This window comes from Diprion similis, chromosome 6 (genome assembly GCF_021155765.1).
Source record: "Diprion similis isolate iyDipSimi1 chromosome 6, iyDipSimi1.1, whole genome shotgun sequence".
Taxonomy (NCBI): domain Eukaryota; kingdom Metazoa; phylum Arthropoda; class Insecta; order Hymenoptera; family Diprionidae; genus Diprion; species Diprion similis.
In genome coordinates, this window is record NC_060110.1 from 6833658 (window position 1) to 6850996 (window position 17339).

A 17339-nucleotide genomic window follows, 5' to 3' on the forward strand; every position below is an offset into this window, starting at 1 on the left:
ACGCTTACCAAGTAATTACTGTATGCATTTTAAATGCATTCAATCGTAGAGTCAAAACATTTTTGTTATATTTACCTATACAAGTATATATTTTTATATGCATATATTTAATGTTTATTTATTGTATATAGTAACTTGCAAACATAATTTACCACAATATGTCGCGATATTTTGTGCGTCAAGAAAAAGTTAATAATATATTGTGTAGCTAAGAGGCAAACTCGGTCTTTTCGGGCCAAGCGTAAGTTTGCAATATGAGTCGTAGATGAGCACGCATACGAGCCGACGACAAATATTGCAAACAATACGCGAAGCGAAATAGTATATTGTGTACCAAGGGCGTAAGGCAGACTTTATTAAACCGAGGCTAGAGATTACGGTACGAGCCGAAGACGAGTACTGCAACCACACGAGGTTAAAAGCCCGCTTTGCCCTTGGTGCACACCATATTTTTTATAACGCTCGTATGGATTTTTTTTGTTCGCAACTTCAACCACGTTATAAGTAGATAAACATATTTTGTCTCAATTATTGATATCTTTCTCTAAAATATTGTAAAATATTTTAGCGAGCGTTTTCAGTTGTTCTTTTTTTTTTTTTTGCCCGCCGGTCTGAAAACTGTCTGTTTAGTCCCGCTTAATGGGTTTAAAAAAAAGCGCGAAAATCGTGCGTGCGTTACCAAAAGACCGTTGCTTCCTTGTTTCACACGATTCTTCATATAACAAGAGTATGTTACGCGTTTATTCACGAAGCACGAAATTGAGGTTAGCGTCGCGTAAGATTTGTTCGCGACAGCGCATGCGCGCAGTACTGAAAAGACCACTTTTAAGTCCTAGGATTGAAAAGTGGTCTTTTAATTACTCCGCGCATACGCATTTGCGGACTTACTCTATCGTCATAGAAACGAGTACTTTGTGCACGGAAAACACACATGGAAAAACGCGTAGAACATGCTCGCGTTATATAAAATTACATTCAAGACCTCGGGCAAACCGATTTCGTCGCGCGGTTAAAAGACCAGGTTTGATTCACCATGCACCGCTCAAATAAAAGATTTACATTCGGTTAGTCAAAGACCAACTTTCTGGAAATCAAGTCTGCCATCAATTTTTATAAAGTCTCAAAATCAGGAAACCGATACTATTTTCATGGACAGCGATGCTTGAAAATCCGTAATTATTATACTTTATCATCGGTCAGTAAAAAGAAAGATCCGTTTCCGAACGGTAATCCAATGGCGATTGAAATATTACAAGATCCATTGATTTAACATCCTAGAATTGCGCCGACCGTAAAAACGGTATTTACTTGTAACATTGGACGTTTGCGAAAGCCGAAATCGGCTGTACCTGAGTCTATGAGTATATCTCTACTTTATCATATATCATTTACTCATTGTTTGTTTATTCTGCAGAACTCACTGCACACAACGGCAATAATCATCTTATGGCACGTGGGTTTGTCCTTCTTTTTTCTATTCATTTATTCACGTAATACTAACCCTTAAATTAAAACCGAACGACCTGCATGATAACACAGTTTCATCACAGTGTCGTTTTCGCAATTATCGGAAGAACAATACCGGTTCCCATTATTCCAACAAGTATAATCTTATCATTATTTTATGTATAGACTAAAATTTCTTTTCTCTTCCCTCTACGTTTAAATAAAGTGGATATGCATTCGTTTTTCATCGATTCGATGAGGAATTATATCGCCAATATATAAGTCATTAACTTATTTATACATACGTATAATCTTCGTATATGTATTATATGCACATACGTATATACATATATACGTATATACACACATATATATATATATATATATATATATATATATATATATATATATATATGTATATAGACCTTTGCAGATTGTACACTAGTCTAAAAGGGAAACAGATTTACGAAATTTAATTGAATATTGTACCAATATTATTAATTAGAACCAAATTTCAATCCCATCATTTGTTATTCCCTACACCTCATCTATTCCAAGTTCAACCAATACGTGAATCCAGCAGAATAATTATTACGTTATGCAGTGCAAAGGAAGACAAAAGAAAGAAGTTATCAAGCAGCTGGACTCAACTTTTTTACGCCCATATTTTTATCCCAAAATTGATACAGAGACAACAGAGGAGAAAACACGAGTGATCACTGATCCACTAATTATTTCATGTTTTTGAAAAGCGGATATTAAAATAAGTTCTATATTCGATTCACTTTTGTCACGGTGGTAAAATGTTTCATAACGATTTATTACAATATGCAATACTGGATTTAAAAAAAATGTACAATGTGAGTTATGTTTTTTGGGTGTAAAATGTATGTAAAATAATTTTCAACTGATGAAGAACAAATGCAATAAATATGTGCCCCATTTTGATACAATCTTAAAAACACTGCGTATTCCATCGTACTCATCTTCTGTGCAATAATGATCATACTTACAATGATAACAATAATAGTATTAATAATACTAGTAATAATGACACTTATAATGACAATAACGATAAACGTACGAAAATTTTTGGTATTTAGTATTTATACATAATAACTAGCTTCGTGAAATGAAAAGAAGCTATGGCATGCATGGCAGTAATCCTCGTATCTACAAGGACTTTATTTGTATTGAAAATTTCAATTAATATATACTATGTATGTGTATATACACATATCATCGTATGCATATATAATATGTATAGTATTATATAGTATCATCATTTATTTAGTACGAATAAATAACGAATGTTTATTGGTACGGTACGTCAATCGATCAGTGATCTGTTGTTTATGAAAAATCATACTGAATAAAGAATAAATAAAGTTAATATCTAAGGAACTTATAGCCTATTGTATTTATAATATGTGTACAAGTATGTATGTATATCGTACAGTCTGAGCACGGTACATAAATGCGTATAAATAATATATGCACATAAGTATACGTATGTATATATTGTATATATATATATACATATAAAGTAGCGGTTTTTAGTGTATGAGAAAACATATAATATTAAACAACAGAAATAAGGGGACAGAGAAGGAAATGTTTATGCTGTAGAAATGTAGAAATAAAGATATATCTATATATTTTCTTACGTGTCTTAAAAAATAGATTGCATGTGTTGATTGGTAAAAATCAATTCAACAGAGATTATATTTTGAGATTTCTCGGTGATTTTGGAGTGAGTAGAACGAAGATTTTTTTTTCTCCATTCGAAAATTATTACAGTATTAAAATATGAATAAATAGGAAACATGGAACGACAAAAGATTTTAGTAAAATTGGAATTAAAAAGTCATTGGTAACATGAATCCGATACAAGTGCTGATTTGACGTGAAAATGAGAGATAGCAGCTGAAAAAATAGGAAAAACATTATAAAACAGTAATTAAAAAGATGCGAATTGTTAAGTTAAAATACAGTGTCCGGATGGATAAGACGGAATATGATAAGCATTATGAACATAAAGAATATCAAAAAGTTATTCTACGCCAAAAAGAACTTGTACGGAATACAGAAACGGGAAAAACGTAAGGTACGCGGACAAAATTTTGTGAGAAAAACAGAAATTCAACAGCTTAGACTTTGTAAAAAGATTTTTAAAATGTACCAGAAAGATTTGGAAGAATGGATTCAATTTCTAAACAACTCGGCTAAACTAAAATATTATTACTACGTACAGATCTATGATAATGACGGAAAAAACTTGCAGATTGTTGTTTCGTTATTAAAATCTATATCTGATCTAAGCATCAAATGGCTTAATATTAATGTAAATGCAATAAATAAATGTGAAAGCAAGCATTTTTCGTTGACGCAAGATTACAGTTGGCTTAAAATATGAGACCTAACTCGATGAATAAAATACTTGCCTAAAATTATAAATAACTGTAATGAGTTCTTGCTTTTTCATGTTTGTTATAAATCAAGTTAGGGAGCGTTTGAGACTCATTTCACTAAGATAATATAAATGGCGAGCGAGGTTTGTGTTTCCAATTTCTCGATTTAAAACATCGCTATTACGTCCTTTTCACATAATACTATTGTAAATATTATATACTACCAGTTTATTTTTCAGTCAGCCTTTTCAGCCCATTTTTTATTGTCGAAATGAGAAAGAGAAAGAAAGGATTTTGAAGAAACTGCAAAAACAAAAATGATGAAAAATTGTGGAGAAACTCCTGATTACCAAATGACGCACAACAAAAAAAATTGTAATAACTATGATAGGTTCGAAAAAAGAATAATACCAAACTTTGGATTTCATGCTAGATTTCTTTTTTTCTTTCTCTTTTCTTATTCAATAAGCTGAAATAGACTTCGTACGGTATACGCAATATGTGTTTCAGCTTACACTTAACGGTAGATTGCGCGACTTTCTCAACATTTAATTCAATTAAAATAAATTCTCGAACTACAGAGACCTAAATAACCAGCAAGGTGGCGATATCCACTTACGAAAGTATCATAACATTAGCACATTGTAAAAGAATTGGCCGAACGATTTGAGCAAGTTTTTTTTGTTTATGCAAGTTTAATTGTTGGATCCTTTTTGTATGCTTGCTCTCAACATCTTTTGTTTCAAAATTTTCTGACGACGAACGCAGCTTCTAGTAAAATGAAAAAGTAATCACACTGGCTGTTCAGATATTTACTATGAAACCCTAATAAGTTCGATTGTGCATTTTTTCTTCGCCAATAAATTGCTATGAAATTTACTACTATACTATACGATGTTAACTCCGTCGGTTATAAAATCGTAGGTAATAGCTAGATGTAATGTACAGGGGAAAAGCTTCGATTGAATCATGAAATTGAATTCAACATATAAATATCTAATATAAGAATCGACAATTCATCTTAAAACACGGCATATCGATATTCGAACAATCATATGTTTTAAAACAATGAAGAGAATTGTTTTTTGCAACAATCAACTAGTGTTTTAAGAAACTTAGATTTCTGCAAAATATAAGTCAATAATAAAGGCTCCATTATAGCCAATGATATATGCGCTCCACACCTTTTTCACGATAAGATTTCCCCCGTTAATGAAGCCTTTAAGGAGTATAGTTTATCTCATAAAATCTACGAATGTTATTAAAAATTATAACATCATTTAGACTTATGTTTGAAGCGTGTTCGTTATTTCCTGGTGTACCGTTTCCAGGTCCTGTATGTAGCCAGCTAATCTCGAGTTCAGAGTATCCAAGTTCTGTTTTTGCACCTTATTGGCACTCAGGGCAAGTTCCAGCTGCTCGTGAACAGTGTTCAACATTTCCCGTAGCTCTCCGTTCTCCTGTTGCAGTGACTGAGACAAGGAGAAAACAATTTATTGCGATTTTATCATTTATGTGAATTAAAAAACAATATATTCATAGAAGAAATCGCGAAACGCTCACCATATAGTCTTTTTTCTTTGTGGCCATGGTCAGGCTTTTAATCTCCTCGTTTCGCGATCTCAGTTCATTTTCCAGTGCTTCAACTCTCAGCCTGAGCGCCTCACTGTTACCCTCAGAAATTTTGCTGGCCTCTAAATCCGCATACTTTGCCCTTAGCCTGGCATTTTCTTCCTTATATAATTGCAACTGTCTGTTCCATTCGTCTACATTTGCCGTTGATTCTTGCAGGGCACTTGTCAGTCTAGCATTTGCCGTATTTACGGCTATCAGTTCAACCTGCCGTCATTTGAACTATAATTATCTTGTACCAAATTGAGAAACGTTTAGAAACTACGAATTATCATTTTGTTTAACAAATCTACGAGACGATAGCGCATACAACATCTATATCGAATTTATTAGTATAACGTACCTCCCACTTTTTGGCATTTGCCGAACTCTGAGCAAGAGCGATTTTTAATCTGTCGTTATCGTATTTGAGCTGAGCCTCTGTCGACTGGTTAGATTGGCTAGATCCAATCTGTTGTAAGGATTTTCCTTGGTGCTGAGGGCTTTCTGTACTTTGCTGCGACATACTCTGCGACCTAGCGTGTATTGCGTTCTTCAATTCCTCGTCCATTTTACTCTGGCAGCCTCCTGGCAAAGGGCTACTACTGACCAACGGCACACTGTTTTGTGCAGATATCAAGTTCGCATTTGGGTTCGGATTGTTAGACGCCGACAAATTGGAACTTATCATTGACGAGTTGGGCGGGTCTATTAGATCTTGTTCCGAAGACGGCAGAGAGGACACAGACCTAGATGTGATTGGACTAACGTTTGCACTTGTTGCCGGTGTCACAGATGAACTATTGGACTGGAGTTTGGCGCCAGCAATTTTCGTGGCCTCTTTTACTTCAAGGAATTTTTCAATGAACTGTGCAGACATAAAAAAAAACTCATTAATGCATCAATTCATTCATTCATATACTAAATGACAGCGCAAGTTTGAAGCAGATGGTTCGATTTTTTCTATAATTTCACAGAAAGAATAAGCAGGATTGTTGCGAACTTTCTCATTTAAAATTCCCAAACTTTCACACTTATTCAAGCTATAAAAAATTACAAGACTGAAGTTAGCTGCATGTTACAGCTGCTAAGCAGATGAAAAAATATATAGCTTTTAATTACCATTTCCTGAATAGTGGTGTTAATAATCCGAAATCTAGATTTCATAAAACGTAAACTATACCAATCGGACAGGGCCTTTTATCCTTGGCCCTAAATGCTTGGAAGTTAAAATTTTCTTAAACACAATCTTCATTAAATTATATCCTCAATTATAAAAGAAAGATTAGCGATACTCAATTTCTGAGGAATAACAACAATAAGTCATTACATGAATGTTTCCTTGGATTTAGAGTGCAAAATTCAATTGTCCATAGCTTATGATGTGAGAAATTTTATACACATTTTACGACTAAACGAAAAACCACATAGTTTTGCATGAGCAACTGAGGAGCCAGAATTTCCAAATTACAACAAAAATCATCCAACTTTACCTAGTTTTATCAATCTTCTAAGTATAAATTAAGGCTACGAAAATGAATAAAATATGAATAAATTTTATTTATTTATGAATAAAATATGAATAAATTTTATTTATTTAAGTACCTTGCCCAACTCTGCTTCAGATGAAAAGCCTAGACCATAAACAGTATTGGCTCGGACATCAGACCACTGTCCGAACTTTTGTGACGTTTTGGTGAATGTCATGTTTGGTGTGATGGTGCTATTGATGACAGCCTAAAGTAAAAAATTTTATTGGCTACGGGAAACATCCTGACCATAGTTGTTTACGCAATTCATTTTTGAACTGCAATAAGATTATATTCATTATTTCATAATAAGTCATTTACCTTAGTACCCTCAACAGAGATAATCCTGTATAAACTTCTTGTTGAGTCATAGAAAAATGAGACCGAAACGGCAGCAGTTGAGGCTGAAACCCAAGACCGTTTGGTCTTTGGGTCAATGTGGAAGACGTGTGCCTTACACGTAAATATTGGCTGCTCACTGTGTGGACAAAATGAGAAAACAAAAGTATACAGCAAATGAACAGAATGAAGTTTTGTTCTTTTTATCTATAGAATATGTACGATATTGTTGAAATCATTCACTCGTTCATTAATATCACTAATCAATTGAATCTGAATGGAGATATTACCTGCAAAATGAAACTGAAAATATAATTGTTTATATTGTCTTTTTTTAAATTAAATTGTCCTATTTTTTTGTAACCACAAACAAGAGCATCAAGACATTATTTTGTAATCATTCATCATTATGAATATCATGATTATTATATACATGCAAATAAATTATACTTTATCACAGATCTAAAAATTGTAAGTAAAGAATTCTGCGTGATTTCCCCATGAAGCTAATGGCTATCTCTGAACAATTTGAAAAATTAAGTTATTTTACTGCAGTTGTAATTCTAGAAGCCGAGATTGCCTCAAAAATATTCGAATCATAAAGAAAATGGAAAAAACTAAGTTGGAACAGTATGAAATTTGACATTGATGATACTGAATATCAAAATAGCAAGCTAACAATTGGTAATCGCATGGTACCGCATGTTTTTCCATCGTGCTCTTTTGTCCTTTTCTTGCATGATGTGAAGGTGCAATAAGAAAATGTAAGATGAGAAAACGGCTGATATAGATTTTTGAATTATTAACACGATTCTGAGAACCAAACACCTTGAAAACAGTTATTATTGGTCCAACTAGAGTAAAATGGAGTTTCTTTACTTTGGTAAGCGTGTGTCAAGAGTGTCAAATTTGATTGATTGCCTCAAATTATCATTAAATCGAATAGTAACACTATTCGCGGGTGTAGAAAGTGCAAGTACATCGAACAAACTAATTAAGTAGACAGGATCTACATTGTTACTCCCATTTTCGGTCATTTATTTACTTGAAATTTCTCCCCAGTGCATACTATCGCATATTCCAGTCACCGGAGACACCAGTGCAGTTGATCACGGGATATACTTATTATTAGATACATGTATAAATACGAGGTAGCAGCAAGAGTGTCGAGTATAACGTAACGAGAAACGATGCAGGAACAGCAAAAGGTTTAGCTCGATCCAGATCAAAATACGAAGTCGTAGTTATATCTGAGAAAATATTATCGTCGTTCTCGTGTACGACTGGAATCCGTGAGGGAAAGAAAAGAAAAAAATACATTGAAAAAAGGAACGCTAGATGCAAGTTTCTTCAACTTGCATTATAGTGCATTATAGTGCGTATATTAGTACAGTACTCACCCCATTGTCTCTATTTCCGATGTCATAAAACGGTTGTTACTAACGTCACTAACTCATCGTAGGTACGATAATCGGGTCAAAACGAAATAAAATACTACGCCGATTTAAGGGGATGCGAATTTCAACAATAATTGTCAGCGTACAATCCCACCCTGTTTAGTGCAAGAACCAACCAGTTGACAGCCGCCATCCGCTATGCTTTAGACACATGAGTATATGCGTTCGTAGATGGGCGTCTCTATCTCGAAAACACTACGTCTCGAGAGAGATACGCTGTGGCATGGACTTGGCACGGAATTGCTACAGTCTAGGAATAGAGGGACGAAGCATGAGCCGTAGCTCGACGCGATAAACGGTGCGGGGCGGGGATCGACGGTAGCGCCATCAAGTGTAGGTGGGAACCTGTAGGTCGCTTCACGTGTACAGAAAGTGTTGCGGCAGAGTGAGAAAGAGGTATATACACGTGAAGGTCATGACAAGAAGTATAATAGATGCAAGTATTAAGGTGCGCTTTTCAGCCAGTTCCGGGAAATTAATTAAATAAATTATCATTTGATTAATAATCAGAATTAAAAATTAAAATTCGTAATCAAAATTTTAGTGCGCTCATGTCATTTTACGTCAACGTCAAGCTACTATCAACAGCGTGGCGCGCAGCAAGAGCCCAGAAATTCTTACAAATTTAGGTGACTTGAATAATATTTATTTTAGAGTCAATTGTAATAACTTCTTTTTTTAATGGGAGAAGGGATTCAGAAAAAATCGTATAGGAGTTTGAAGAATTAGTACTTTTATTTCCAGTATTTTGTACTATTTATTCGACCATATTTTTTACTCACTATCATGCTATTCGAGTAACGAATTACTCTCCAAACTGGAATGATATCGATCAGAGAAGCACGGAAAACAATAATTATTACGGCATCTTGCGCAAGTTATAAATTATGTATTTTTGTATACCCATGGTTTTTTTAAAATATCAGTCGCGAAGCAAACTTCGTTCACGTTCATGAACGTCTTCTGTCATCAGACAATTTGGCCGTAAACCACGCGTATTTTATTGTGCTGCAGAAAAATTGGTGCTGACAATTGATGGTATACCATTGACTAAATTTTTATTATCAATTTTAATTTTTAATTTTGATTACTGATCAATTCATAATTAATTCAAATTTCCCGGAAACGGCAAGTACCACGTTATCTGCGTGGTGGTTAGTACATACATATATCAGTAGAATCACAAATTCTATTGACATTCCTATTGGTCTAGAACTGAAATCCAGACATAAAGGGAATCATACTGCGTTTGACTGGCTGTCTTCACATTCCCGTTTGCGCGCAGCCCTGCAGATTCCACCACTGCAGACTGACCACGGTCAGTTGCAATAGTGAATATGTATACATATTAAAAGTAGTTTTAATTAGATTCAGGGTCAACCGTTGTGATTTATATTTGAAATAAAACAGCATTTAGTTGACATAATATAAAAGATGATTATTCTAAAAAAGTCCAGTTGCTCAAAAGAGTAAGATTTATTTATCAATTGTAACAATATAATTCAACTAAAATATATTAATATATATAATAAATATGTACACATTTAAGGTAGATTTAATTAGATTCACGTTCCAGCATTGGCACATTGTTAAGCATTATTCTAAAAATATTCTGCTACATTTTCATAAAAAAAATATTGAAAATTAAAAAAAAAAGTTTCCATGCAGTAGTCAAAATTTCTCGAAAACCTTCGGACCGATTTCGCCTAAACTTTGCACACTTCATTTACATATTAAATAGTAGTTACTGAATAAAGGATTTCTCGTTCAATTACAACTTATTTTTCAAATTAAACGAAAAGAGCAAATTAAAGTTTAATTCTGAGTTTTTTGATTGCACCTTCACCAAAAATTCAAAAATGAATATTTTGGTAATTCCTTCGTTCAAATTCAAGATAAAATTATGTACTAAAGAAATCCCCTTGGTTTTTGAATTTCAGATAAAGCAATCATGAGTTATCTTGACTATCGCAGGGAAACTTTTTTTTGACGTAACTCGGTTCCCACCACTACCACTGGCTGAATTTTCAATATTTTTTAATGAAAATATATCAGAATATTCTGAGAATAATGCTTAATAATGTACAATAAGTTTGAAAATATTAATAAGCAAGGTACGCTGTGAAAAAAATCACAAAAATATGCTTTTTTTGGTATCTCAGACCCTTGTCCCCCCTTAAAAGAGTATGAGATCTATATAACAATTATAACAATATATTGTAATAATATAATTAATTTGAAATCCTTTTCAATGTTGTGTATATATTCATAAGAAGATGAAGACAACCATTACTATAATAATACTTTGTTAAAATTTCATATAAATATGGTGACAGCTCGTTTCCACACCACCACTAGGGGTAGAGCGTTCAGTGCGTTTTTTTTTAACGTGGTATCCCCAATAGGCCTATTCCACGAAGAAGAAATGTAAAATTGATCTCAACGACATTGATAAATTTGTTTTTGTATGCAATCCAAATAATGAGAGGAGAAAAAGAGGAAGAAAAATCTCAATCTCCACAAAACGTGAGATCTTTAGAATTCTACAGTTATAAATAGACAAAAAGAAATTAGTTTAGTTAACAAAGAACTATGATTGGTGATAAAAAGGGAAAATTGATTACCTGAAACAGAGGAAAAGTTTTATTGACTGAAACAGACAAAAGGTTTAATCAGCTTGTAACAGAGAAAAGGATTGATTAGCTGAAACAGACAAAAGGTATAATTAGCTGAAACAGAGAAAAAAGTTTGATTAGCTGAAATAGGGAAAAATTTGTTTTGGTGAAACAGACAAAAGGATAAATTAGCTGAAACAGATAAAAGGTTTAATTAGCTGAAACAGACAAAAGGTTTAATTAGCAGAAACAGACAAAAGATTTTATTGCCTGAAATAGAGGAAACGTTTGATTAGCCAACACAGATAATAAGTTTTCATTATCTTGAAACAGAGGGAAGATTTAATTAGCTAAAACAGACAAAAGGGTTAATTAGCTGAAATAGAGGAAAGATTTGATTAGCAAAAACGGAGGAAAAGTTTGATTACCTGAAACAGACAAGTTTTGATTAGCAGAAACAACGGAAAAGTTTTATTAGCTGAAACAGACAAAAGGTTTAATTAGCTGAAACAGAGGAAAGGTTTGATTAGCTGAAACAGACAAAACGTTTAATTAGCTAAAACAGATTAGCATAAACAGAGGAAATGTTTGATTACCTGAAACAGACAAGTTTTGATTAGCAGAAACAACGGAAAAGTTTTATTAGCTGAAACAGACAAAAGGTTTAATTAGCTGAAACAGAGGAAAGGTTTGATTAGCTGAAACAGACAAAACGTTTAATTAGCCAAAACAGATTAGCATTAACAGAGGAAATGTTTGATTAGCTGAAACAGAGGAAATGTTTGATTAGCTGAAACAGACAAAAGGTTTAATTAGCTGAAACAAAGGAAAGGTTTGATTAGCATAAACAGACGAAAAGTTTGATTAGCTGAAACAGACAAAAGGTTTGATTAGCTGAAACAGAGGAAAGGTTTGATTAGCTGAAACAGACAAAACGTTTAATTAGTTAAAACAGATTAGCATTAACAGAGGAAATGTTTGATTAGCTGAAACAGAGGAAATGTTTGATTAGCTGAAACAGACAAAAGGTTTAATTAGCTGAAACAAAGGAAAGGTTTGATTAGCATAAACAGACGAAAAGTTTGATTTGCTGAAACAGACAAAAGGTTTGATTAGCTGAAACAGAGGAAAGGTTTGATTAGCTGAAACAGACAAAAGGTTTAATTAGCTGAAACAGAGGAAAGGTTCGATTAGCTGAAACCGAGAAAGTTGTTACAAGTACAGTGATGCAATCTACGTGGAGTCCAACATGATATTCATTACAAAAAATTTAACTCCATTATTTTTAATAATGATAACAAATTGCATATTTTGTTCGACTGGAATTTATAGCTTTCAGTGTACTTGTAACAAAGAAATTGCTTTATTGCCCTGGAAGAAAAAGTAATACCATGGTGAAAAAACAAATAATTTTGTACACCGCAGAAATATTTCATAAATACTTAGGCCAAGCTATGGCTATGGCTTATGCCGCGCTTTCTCTCATAACCACAAGGTATCAAGTGGACGCGCAAAAGGCGCAGTCAAACTTGAAAACTTGTTTGTTTATAACAAAATTGACTCAACAGCTGAAAGCTGAGCATATCAAAATTGCTTTACTTTCCCACGTACTATTAGCGAAATCGATGCGCAAAAGGCACGAGCAATCGATTCGCATAATCAATTATCGCATTCAAAGCGTGTCCGGTTTCAGTGATTATTCGGCGCACAAAAAGGCGCAATCGAATGAATTGTCAAAAAGTTTCTAATATTTAGGACTTGTCGTAAAAACTCTGTAGAAACCCAATCCACATCTACGTATTTTTAAATCAGATACACTGCGATGCGGATTGTTGTTCTCAGATACGAATCAAGTCCGGGAGGGAGGTTGGAAAGCATGCATTATTGTGTGGCGTGACGGTCGGTGGTCCTCTTCGACGCGAAGTCTTCGAGCTCAGCATCTCTCCCTATCTAGCGTACCACGGAACGCGATAGATAGTCCAGAGATGAGTTTTGCCCATTCAAACTATCACAGAGATTAATTGAATGAAATAATGATGGATAATGACTGATTAATTGAATTGAATAACAGCTGTTAAATAATTGCAGTGACAATAATTGGAAAATTCAAACTCCTCAATATTCAAATACTGATAAATGGCCTAGACTCGTACACAGAGTCTTTCAAGTGTTTCAGGAGAAAAATTTCTGTGATAATTTGACGCTGTGGATTACAAAAATTAGTAACATCACGGTACATCGCGACCTTCCTACCCTCGCCTGATTCCCAACGGAACCACCCAACGGAAATGGTGAAACAAAATTCACACGCATATCCACATCAAATCTCGCGACGGATCCCAAAACGACCACCTACCTCCCCGGTTACCTATATTCGATCTAAACGATTCTCCATTTTTTCCAACACACATCATTCTTCCTCATTCGCGCCGTGGTCACTGTCACTTACTTTTTCGTTTATTACCTGTAGGGAGCAAAATGTTTTTGTACCATAGTCCGCCTATTCAAAAAACAGTATCGCGGTTGTAGCATGTCCACCCTAATATTGTATGCATTATTTTATAAAATACTGGCAGACTATCGGTACACCAACCTTTTGTAAAATGGATTAAAAACATCCTGTATGCCAATCAGCATTTTTCTAAACGAGCTAAGCTTACATTTGACTGCAGATACTTGTTGCTTGTTAAAAAATTGAAAATGATTTATAATATAAGATGCAATTTCATTACGTTACTTTATGCTAGACTTTGTAGATTCATCGATTCAACAACAATGTGAATAACTGAATACATTCAGACCTCAGGTGAAACCACCACTTAAACGACATAATTGTTAAATTCAAATCTAGATTATTACATCAGGAGCGAAACGCGATTCGATCTTGTGATTTGCGAATGAGTGATGGTTACCTGTCGCGATGCTCATTCCACATTTAGCAACGTGCAAAATTACTACCTTTAAGTAAGCTACGGTAAATCAAAGTGTAGAAAAACAATGATTCAACTGAACGTCAAGCACCGTTGCGATTGCGAATGAGCCTACCCATGCAGCTAAGAAATCGAAGATTGATGTAATATTATTGTTACCGCCACGCCACGTGACAGGGAATACCAGGGAAATATCCGTAACCTAAACACATGCAAACTCACCAATTTTCACCTCCACCGGGCTGGTCCACACCTTAGATGCAGTAGTTCTGGTAGATCTCAGGTTGAATCGTGAAGTGATGCACTTTTTACACTGCAATAAGAATATAACAGAATAATACTCATGCGACATACTTGGATCAGATTTTGTTTCATTAGAAACTATCTATTTCAAACTATTTTTTTTTTCTTCATAAAATTTAGTAATTTTTGATACATGAACCACGGAACCAATAATAGAAAGCATTGGAAATTTACTACCATTTTTATGAAACGTAATTAAGAAGTGAATAATATTGAACTTAACTAAAAAAGTCAACTTTCTTAGAGTGAATTTAGCGTGATAGTATAATCAAAAATGATCCTGATTATGTACCTGTTTTTTATTTTTCAACAGTACTGAGGCCTGGTCAAATGTTGCGTTTTATTTTTCGATGTTTATTGCTGGCCTCAATTCAAACACTCGCGAACCTCGATTAGTCTTGCTGCCGTTTATTTCTGTAATCAGATAAAACAACACCAGATTTTGTTAATAGTTCATTTCCAAAATCTACTTAGTTTCTGTAAACAGGTAAGATACTACGATAAAACTTTAAAATCGATCTACTAATCAAGCATAATTCAACTACTATTTTCGAAAATAGAGAATAATTAATCGTTTAAGTTCCTTGGTTTTTACCGTTATATACTTCGTCACCGTCAGACATTCAATAAGATTATAATTTTAAAACGAGAAAACCAAGCTGCCGAACGTACGAAGTATTCGAAAATAAATAACGTCGTAATATATGAACTTCTGAAAAAAGATAATATAATAGAATACAAAACGACGTATTATAATATCAATTCTCAGAAAGAAACGCGAAGAAAGATGAATTTGCTGTTTCGTAATTCCAGGAAACACTCACAGTGATAAACACGAATCTCGGTTTGTTTTCGAAGGGTAAGCTGCACCAGCCGCCACACAAGCACCACTATATGTAAACAATGCATCCTTAAGCTCGACCGACACATTTTTTTTCATCTAACTTGTTTTCAATACGCAAGAATCGGTCTAAGGTGACCTATACGCAATAATTGTATTTTATAGACCTGTGAGAGCGCTATGTGAGATCAGAAACAATGATTCAAACGATGGTCATCCTTCGCAAGGTCCGTTTTATCAAACAAATTCACTATACAACCAACGTATTTCCTCATTGCAATAGAAAATGTAATACGCATGGTGGATTATTCTGAAGAATGATCAAGATTACTGTTGAAAAACCAATCTCTGCTGACACCCGCTTACAGTTATGTAAATGCGGTATCGGCTCAGTCGGTGACTGTTAGAATCTACATGAATAATTCGTAATATGTACACCTAACTTCAAATTGCAGATTTCATATTGAAAGGTTTTTCAACAGTCGATATCGAGTAGTTACCAAAAATTTACGGCCAAAAAACAAAACACAACACCTTGCGGACAGAGGCAACTTCAAGTTACACGTACGATGGTTAAATGTGACGAATGTAACTCACCTTCAACATTTGCAGGCTGTTTTGATGTTAATAATACTTTGATTCTCTGATCCACTTTTCTGCATGTTGCATAGTAATTACCGAATTTAAATTACTAGAAATATGCCCTGAATATACCACTGCGATTTGGATTCTACAACGCTGGGGTGCGCAGCTCTCTTCGAGGTATTTGAATCGGAGCAACTCTTCGGACGCGACGCGACTGCCGGCGAGCACTGACTGGAGCCGAATGAGCGCTGCGCGACTCTATCTCGCCTTTTATTATCCGACTTCCAGCGAACACCGACTGGAACCGAATGCGCGCTGCGCGACGCCCCCCCCCCCCCCCCCCCCCCCCCCACCGCCCGCCCCTTTTGACCGGTATGTCTGACTGGTATCGATCAGTCGGACTGCCGTGCGCTTGACAGGTGCGCACAACACAACCAGATCTTGCATGTCGCAGCGGCAGTCGTAGATTTGAAAACCACGAACGGAAAGTCATGGGAAATTTCTGATTTTCCACGACTCATTGACAAGCTGGGATGCAATGAAATACGCGTTAAGAGAAATTTGGCAGAAGACAAGAATAGAAGACTGTATTTATTAAAACTTCGACATCATAGGATTCAGATCGATAATAATGTTACCGACAATTTATATAGCGACCGGTAGAGGTCAATCTCCATCTCTGTCTATTCAGAAGCGTGGCAATATCGGGTGCGTTCCGAAATCAGCTGGAAGCGCAAAAAATTCCCTAGGACAGAGACAGAGCTAGTCACAAAGTCGGCAGCGCTAAAGAGATAAAAGATTATTGACAGCTCTGGGAGCTAATTTCGGAATGTACCCATGATTTAGGCCCCTTAACGTACCAGGCCAACACAAATTTTGGCGCGCGTACTGCGCATTCGGATTTGCCATAAAATGAACGTTAATTGAATTAATAAACTCATAGGGACCCAAATAAGTAATTTCGACCACAAGCAAGCGTTGGACAAATAAAAAATGTATCAATATCATGTAAATAAAATTCTTAGAAAGAGAGAGCAATTGACCATCACCTCGTTCCCTCCTTGTCTAACTCTAGCGGACACTTTTCGAAGACCTTTATGTTGGGATCGCGCAGTCCATACTATGGGTGCGTTCCGATATTCGCTCCGAGTGCTGTCAACAATCTTTTATCTCTGTTGCAGTTTTGAGTTCGCGAGTAGCTCTGCCTCTGTCTTAGGGGGTTTGTGGCGTTGCTAGCTAATTTCAGAACGCACCTTATATATCGATGATTAC

At 35.0% G+C, this 17339-nt stretch overlaps 1 protein-coding gene across 1 annotated transcript; it reads right to left on the reverse strand.

The window, feature by feature from the left end:
* Nucleotides 1-3011: 3011 nt before the first annotated feature.
* Nucleotides 3012-8980, reverse strand: LOC124406667 (homer protein homolog 1). The gene is made up of 6 exons (XM_046882178.1): nucleotides 8737-8980; nucleotides 7319-7475; nucleotides 7074-7205; nucleotides 5833-6336; nucleotides 5421-5696; nucleotides 3012-5329 (listed from the first exon to the last, which is right to left on the reverse strand). Exons 1-6 carry the CDS (start codon nucleotides 8760-8762, stop codon nucleotides 5144-5146), a joined length of 1281 nt encoding a protein of 426 aa, XP_046738134.1. The 5' UTR covers nucleotides 8763-8980; the 3' UTR covers nucleotides 3012-5143.
* Nucleotides 8981-17339: the final 8359 nt, after the last annotated feature.